Here is an 8,538-nt window from a genome sequence, read left to right as displayed (position 1 = left end):
TGCGTCTCGATCGGCGGCGGATACGCAAAGATCCCCGCAGACACAGAACATTTTACATCTGGATTATTCATCATTGGGGATTTATACGCGGACAAACCACAAAACAATGTCTCATTCTTTGCATACTTGAGGAGTGACGACAACTTTCCCCCTTTTCGGACTTCGCCACACTCAAAATAACGGAAGATGAGCAACGTGGAGCTGAGAGAGAAAAGGATAGTAACGGATTTAACAACGCAAATGGATCAATTTCCCGATCAGGATTTGCAATTTTAAGCAGCAGGCAGTTTGGAGTGGAGTCTCTGCAGCCGGGGGTTTTGGGGTTGGGGTGGTGGTGGAGGGGGGGCGATACCAAGCAATGTTATCTGCGGAGATGCGTTGTTTGCTGAGGTTCCTCTCCGCGGATGTTGCAGCTCGCTCGGGCTGCGCACGTTGCCTTTGGGTGGCTGTGATTGGACCGGACACTGACTGGGGCTGACTGATGTTTGTTTCGGGAGGAAATGTTTCGGCGGGGGTGGGGGGGGGGGGAAATCAATGTGAGTTACTGGCGCACGCGATCGGAGAGGATTGCCGTTCTTCGCGAGCACACCTTATTACTATGAGAACGGAGGAAGACATGCAGGATGTTTTTTCTTGGATTTAAATTCAAACCAGACCAGAAACATCTGCCTATCATCAGACCTTCATGGATAATTATTGTGATGCGTTTTGTTGCCTTTGCAAACTGTTATGAGATTGTTACAAGTGGATGTGGATAGTGTTTGTTCTTGCACTACAGTTTTTTCCCTCTTCTTGACTATCATGCATGGGACTTTGATATTGCATCATTTGTCTTATAAAGGATCTTTTTTGTGGACTCTTTGCGCCTCAACAACTATATCTCACCTGGACTTTTATTCTGAAATAACAACTGAAGTTGTTGGATATTACAACAACATTTTTCTTTTTTTAAGGACATTGCCTAATTTTTTAACGCACTAAAATGTATTCACAAATGCCCGGCAACATGGCAGTTAACTGGGTTTTATATTCTGTTTTTTTGCTACCACTGTTCGCAGTGGGGACAGCTTTCTCCGGGGTCTTCAACGCCACGGACAGAGACATTTTCACAGATGACTTGCTGCAGGTCAAGCTCACACAAGCCAGAGCGACTGATCAGTGGAAACTCCGGTCCTCTGATTCCCATCCCAACCTATATTTTAACCAAGTGGATGTGTTGCACTTGAGGCAAAGGTCCTCCACCACCCACAGTCACATATTTAAAGTCATCCGGGCCGCTGCGCTCACCATGTTGGCAAATGTTCCCTTTTACATGCCCCCTGTGAAACATGCAGAGTTTACAAGCAAGTGGAATGAGATTTATGGCAACAACCTGCCTCCCCTGGCTCTGTACTGCATGTTGTGCCCGGAGGACTCTGCTGCCCTGCAGTTTCTTATCAAATTTATGGATAGGATGGCTGAATACCCCGACTGGAAGGTGACCAGTGCTCCTAACGACGAGGTCCCCAGTGCGCACTCTCTCACTGGGTTTGCTACAGCTTATGACTTTATTTACTCCTACCTGGATGAGCGCCGGAGGGATGTTTACCTCAAGAAAATTCGCTCTGAGACGGAGGAGCTGTTTGACCTCTCAAAGCACAGGGGGTGGGGGAAACAGTACCTCCAAAATCATCAAACCACCAACATATTAGCCGTCCTGATCGGTGCAATCGTGGTCGGATCACATGACGACCGGGAGTCAATGATCTGGAAACAAGTGGGGGTGAACTACATGGAGAAAACTATGTTCCTCCTAAACCATGTCGTCGATGGGTCTCTGGATGAGGGAGTAGCCTATGGGAGCTACACAGCCAAGTCCATCACACAGTATGTCTTCTTAGCTCAGCGGCACTTCAACATCGACAACCTGCAGAGCAACTGGCTGCGGGGACACTTCTGGTTTTATTACGCCACTCTGTTGCCGGGCTTTCAGAGAACAGTTGGCATCGCCGACTCCAACTACAACTGGTTTTATGGGCCGGAGAGCCAGCTTGTTTTCCTCGACACATTCGTCATGAGGAACGGCACGGGCAACTGGCTGGCTCAGCAGATTAGAAAGCACCGGCCCAAGGACGGTCCCATGGGGCATTCGTCTGCCCAGCGCTGGGCTACTCTTCACACAGAATACATCTGGTACAACTCCCACCTCGCGCCGCAGCCTCCCCACGACTTTGGGAAAGCTAGGATGCATATTTTCTCAAACTGGGGTGTGGTTACATACGGAGCAGGTCTACCGAACGCCCAGGGCAATACTTTTGTCTCCTTTAAGTCTGGCAAGCTGGGTGGCCGTGCCGTCTACGACATCGTCCACGACAAGCCTTACTCCTGGGTGGAGGGCTGGAACAGCTTTAACCCAGGTCACGAGCACCCCGATCAGAACTCTTTCACCTTTGCCCCTAACGGACAGGTATTTGTGTCGGAAGCACTTTATGGTCCAAAGTACAGCTACCTTAACAACGTCTTGGTGTTCAGTCCGTCTCCCACCAGCCAGTGTAACGCGCCGTGGGAGGGTCAGTTGGGGGAGTGCGCTAAGTGGCTGCGCTGGACCGATGAGGGGGTGGGTGACTCCAGAGGGGAGGTGATTGTCGCCTCGTCACACGGGGACACCATGTTTGTGAGCGGGGAGGCGGCGTCGGCTTACTCCCCCGCTATGAGACTAAAGAGTGTGTACAGAGCTTTAGTCCTGCTGAACTCACAGACCCTGCTGGTGCTCGACCACGTAGAGAGGTGGAGTGATTCACCTGTGAAGTCCCTCAGTGCTTTTTTCCACAATCTTGACATTGACTTTAAATACGTCCCTTTCAGATTCATGGACAGATATAATGGCGCCATGATGGATGTGTGGGACGCTCATTATAAAATGTTCTGGTTCGACAGCCAGGGTCACAGCCCTGATACCAGGATACAGGAGGCAGAGCAGGCGGCGGAGTTTAAAAAGAGGTGGACTCAGTATGTCAATGTCACTTTTCCAGTGACGGGCACAGTCAGCAGAGTAGCTTACGTGTTACACGGCCCATATGTCAAAGTGTCCAGCTGTAGATTCGTGGATGATAGCAAAAATGGAGTGAGACTTTCTTTAACCATAAATAACACAGAGAAGATAGTCTCCATTGCGACAAACTACAAAGACATCGGAGCCAGGTTGACTTATTTAGGATTTGGAGGTCACTGTAAAGTTGAGGATAGATATCAAATCACTCGATATGGCCTTGGGACTCAACTCGTCCCCAAACCAATCAGCAGTAATAATGCGCTGTTTGACTTTGGCTTCACAGTCAACGTGATAGCAGGGGTTGTCCTCTGCGTGGCCATAGGATTCCTGACCATACAGAGAAAGTTTTATGTCTGCTTCAGCAGGCTGATGCGTTACGCCCTCCTCTCTGTGCTCATTCTGTGGATAGCCGAGCTGCTGTTTGTGTCTAACAGCTGCGATCAGCTCCTCTGTGGGGTAAAATGGAAAGTTGCGGGTGCCAAAAGCGAAGTAAACAAACAAATCAGACTGTACGAGCAGCACCGGCTCCCCCTGCCCACCGTCGTCATAACAACCCTCCCCGGTTCGGGATCGGAAATGCTCAAGCACCTCTTCTACAACAGCTCGGACTTTGTTTACATACGAGTTCCCACCGAGCACGTGGACATTCCCGAGACCGAGTTCGAGTTCGACTCCCTGGTCGACGCCTGTGAGTGGTCAAGGTCAGACGCCGTGCAGGGCCGGTTTAAGATTATTCAGGGCTGGCTGCATTCGCTGGTCCACAACACCAAGCTGCACTTGCAGAACATTCAGCTGGTAGAGGGCAGCAGGGTCAGACAGGCTCAGAGATTCGGCACCTCCAGGGACAGGAAGAAAAGATCCAGGAGGAGAGAGCCGGCGTCTGAGCTGAAGGGCAAACTGAGAGCGAGCCTGGACAGAGATGCGGAGTACGTGAGGGAGATGAGACGGCACGTTGCGGAGTACCCCAACGCCCGGGTGGTCCTCAACATGCGGAGTGGAAGCTGGACGCTCAAGCTGCCTTTCATTCAGGAGGTCGTGGGCTCTTCCCTGAGGACAATCTACCTGGTGAGAGACCCTCGGGCGTGGATTTATCTCATGGTTTATAACAGCAAACCCAGCCTTTACTCCCTTAAAAACATCCCGCAGCACCTTTCCTTGATATTCAAGGAGGACACTGCCGGTGACGGGTGCCCGACAACGGCGCCGGAGTTTAAAATTCTCCAGAGGCTGCTGTCCCGTTCTGAGGCTAACCCCGTCCTCATACTGGCTCATCTGTGGCTGGCTCACACCGCGGCAGCGCTCCGAGTCAGCGAGAGCCTCCCCGAGGAGTCCTACCTCCAAGTGAGGTTTGAGGACGTGGTCAACTTCCCGCAGGAGACGGCGGAGAGCATACACACGTTTCTGGGGGTGCCCGTCTCGCCCGCAGCCCTCAACCAACTTCTATTCACCACCTCCACGAACCTGTACAATCTGATGTACGAAGGAGACATTTCACCAGCCAACATTAACACGTGGAGACAAAATATGCCAAGAAAGGACATCAGACTAATAGAAGACGTGTGTGGGAGTGTGATGAGGAGGCTGGGTTACACCAGTTAACTTGCTGCTGGTCAGCTGATATTGAGCTGCCATCGAGTTCTGTTTCTTTTTTTTTTTTTTTGCACTGACCTTCAATTTAAAAAAAGATGTTACAAGTTAAGGAGAAACTGAGTAGCATTTCTGTCTTTTTCCTGTTTGTTGTGTTTGTTTGGGTGTTGTACAGACTACAACAACAGATGTTTGTGAGGGAGGAATATTTTACATTAAAATAGGTGAAAGGGATGTCATGTTATTCTTTTCCCCTCAGCAGCCCTTCACACTCACTGGTAGCACTTTCTTTTTAATTGAGTGAGACTTTAGACCTTTGCTGTCTTACGTGCCGAGTTGAATTTAATGTTTGCATATACATTTTGTTACTGCGGCATCCTACAACAGCTCACTTTCACAGTGAAGATTATTTGCTGTTTGTCTTAGTAAGAGATGAGAAATGAGAGTTTTGCCGATCCCGTAATCTGTGATATCAGAGATGTTTGTGCAAAATCCATATCTGTTATAACTGGCTCATTAGCTTTTTTGGGGGGGGGGTGGGCGGGGGGGGGGGGGGGGGGGGGGGGGGATCAAGAGATATTTACTGGTTTGAAACAGATTCGTTATGAAGCTCATTAAGGACTAAGACTCGTACTTATTGACAGTCTTCTAATTTGTAGCTCTGGGAGATAATTTTCAAAGACCAATTTGGCTGTCATGAATTCAATATCTGAACTTCTCGTGTTGTTTCCCTTTAAAACTACAAAATGCTGCAATGTATAGAGTCGTTGGCAAAGCAGCGAAAAAGAAAGTGGTGCTTTATAGCTCTAATCTAGACGTGTGAATGATACGGATTGTATTGTCATTACATCAGTGGAGGGATTTCATTTGAAGCTCAAATATGCCACGATGGCTTGGTGGCTTAGCACTTTCGCAGGGACTCCTTTGATTGTATGTGGGGTTCAGTGCATTTTCCAAAGCTAACTCTACTTTATGTACTCGATTAGCTTGGAAATATAAAACCTCTGAAGATATGTGAACCTCTAAAGATATTACGTGTAGAAGAAAGAAAGTTAAAAGTATTTATGGGTTCCAAAGAGACATATCCCAAAGGATCCGGACTGAATATGATTATTATAACTCCCTTTGGCATTTATTGAATTAGATCAGAGGAAAGTGCTTAATAGGAATCAAACTGGGAAAAAAACAAAAAACTGTCAGCCTTGACACATTTCTAGTCAAAGCAATTTCCAAAGCATCCCCCTCAGCTACTCATATTAATCTGCAAGATGCCATAACTGAGGCTTACCCTGTGTTTTATTGTTGTGCTGTTTTCACTATAAAAGCCTGAAGGATATGCAAACAATTTTCGATTTCCCGTTGTGGTCAAGCACAGATATCCAATGATTTTTTTTGGGCCTTTGTCTTGAGAGAGTTCAACAAGCAGTGGACGGAGCAGGGGATGATTATTAAGTATAGCTAAAGAAAAAAACAAAAACAAACTCAAGAGACCATTTCGACTCTGTGATGTTGTGCTCTTTGGCCTGGGCTCCACAGTAACCGTTGATGCTGTCCTGCTTAAACATGTATGTACTGTAAATGGATCACATGTAACATGCAGATGGTTCACGCAATTATAGACCGTCCCCTCGCATCTGTATCATATCAAAATCATTATGTGCCCATTTAGAAATATCCGTCTTTCCTCAGCCAGAGACAGTCCTGTTTGTTTTCCTTTCTACGGACACTGAAACCCTTGACTGCCTGGAAAAATCCGTTTGATGTTTGTGATCTTTGAATGTGTAGACTTGGCAGACATGCTTTCACTTTGGTGTTGCAATCCTGTTACCAACTCTGTTTTGTATTTGCTCGTGGGGATATGGTTCCTTGCTTCTGTGGCCTTGAATTACAATCATTTTCTTTATTAAAGGTTTTCTGTGGGCTCTGGAGTGGTGGAAATACTGTAAAGAATATAATAAATTCATAAATATATCGTCTTTTGTTTGGATGCAGTGAGTTATTCGTGAATTATCCTGTGCTGTGATAAAAGAATGTACCATCTGATTATATAAGATAAGTCCGATATTATTATTATAGGCTGCACATGTTAAACTACTCTTATTATCACATTTTCATAGTCCCGTTCACAATGGTTACTGCTTACCCAAACGTATGCAGACGTCTCTGTGCTGCTACAATTATTAAAAATCTCTCATTTTATTAGACATGGATGACAGAAGCCTAATTGCTTGCATGAGTGACATGCATGACAAGGAGGAGCCAACAATTAAAAACATGTCAGGCAATTCTTTCGTCACACTCTGACTGAGAAGGGACCTGAACAGGCTTCAAAAAACATAAAAAAAACATGTTTGTGTCTAGCATCTCAGACTGATCCCAATGAGGGGAGTCATTTCATTACTCACTGGTTCTTGATCCTTCCTGTAACACTCTAATGCTTGGCAGGGTCCTCTGTGCCAACTCCTTACTCCACTGAACAAAACCTCAGGCAAGTGGCACGGAAGGGAGGGAACTACAAGTCCTGACTTGCACTCGTCAGTTAAGTAGCCTGTTTGGATTCCTTCTGAATCCCGGTAATATATAGGTGCATACATAATCTCATTACCAATATCTTGAGCTTCTAATTATTCTGATTCTAAAGACGAATGCGTCAAGGTAGCTAACAGTGGTGGAGGAAGTACTCAGATATGTTACTGATACTGCAATGAATAAATACTCTTTGTTAGCGCTGTAAAGGTCCTGCATTCAAAATCTTACCTAAAATATAATGAAAGTACCAAAACTTAAAGTATTCAATGTGCAATATGGCCCATCTCAGAATGATATACATATTTGGCCACTTGTTTATGATTATTGGTGCATTAAGTGTCTATTACTTGACTGTTGAATGTGGTACAGGTGAAGCTAATTCCATCCACTTTAAAGACTGCCAGGTTTCATTCTTTATTGATAATCTGAATCTGCATAAACTACAGCTGGCAATGAAATATAATGGAATAAAAAGTATACAATATTGGCTTCAAAAATGTTGTGGTGTGAAATTAGAAAGTTACATAAAATAGAGGGGTGCCTCAAAATTGCTCTAGTTTCGTACTTGAGTAAATGTACTTAGTTACATTACACCACGGGTAGCCAATAACTTCAGTTCTGTGGAATCATGCATCTTATTTTGACAGTTTTTGTTGGATTTTATCAGCCACTTTCTCATAAAATAACTTAATGGTTTTATTAATGGTCAATTCATAAGATGCTTTAGGGTTGCCATGTTGGGAAAATCCTTATGGCCATCCAGTAGGCAGTGTGGAAAGTAACTAAGTACATTCACTAGCACTGTACTTTATACCTCTGGGTCACTGCGTTTCACTATCTAATAGTTTAATATACAATAATATATCTCTCACAGGGGCCATGAACAGTTTTGTTTGTTATACTTTTTGAACAATTTGCAGATAATACTTGTTTTGAAAACGTCCTCCACATAAGGGTATCTGCATCACAGTCCTTTTATTAACTAACAGCTGGAGACTTGATGGATTATTGTAAAATAATTTCAATTCAGTCAATAACCTATTAGCATTACATTTGAAGATGAGCATCTAATTGATAGATTACTGACTTTAGCTGTGACTCACAGCCCTTTGTTAATGACTTTATTAGCATGTATAACGGCAGACGTGATTGCTTACAATGCTAATAGATAGTTAATAAATTGATTGTGGTCCAGATGCCCTGCAGCTAAAATGACAGAGCAAGTGCAGGAGGATAAACACAAGCCAGAGAGATATTTACAGCCAGCAACCGCATACTGCTCTCAATAATGGCTTATACCTGATCTATAAATAATTAGTAAATGGTTTATTAACCATTGATGAAGCTATTATTTACAACTTTATAAAGGCACTGGATTGAAATTTCATGCT

At 45.0% G+C, this 8,538-nt stretch overlaps 1 protein-coding gene across 1 annotated transcript; it reads left to right on the top strand.

The window, feature by feature from the left end:
• Positions 1-540: 540 nt before the first annotated feature.
• On the top strand, positions 541-5,145 carry dselb (dermatan sulfate epimerase like b). Its single transcript, XM_079181635.1, has one exon. The coding sequence runs from the start codon at positions 983-985 to the stop codon at positions 4,628-4,630; it is 3,648 nt and encodes a 1,215-aa protein (XP_079037761.1). The 5' UTR covers positions 541-982; the 3' UTR covers positions 4,631-5,145.
• Positions 5,146-8,538: the final 3,393 nt, after the last annotated feature.

The sequence above is a fragment of the Pholis gunnellus genome (assembly GCF_910591455.1).
Source record: "Pholis gunnellus genome assembly, chromosome: 20".
Lineage (NCBI taxonomy): Eukaryota > Metazoa > Chordata > Actinopteri > Perciformes > Pholidae > Pholis > Pholis gunnellus.
This window is presented reverse-complemented; position numbering and strand designations above follow the sequence as displayed.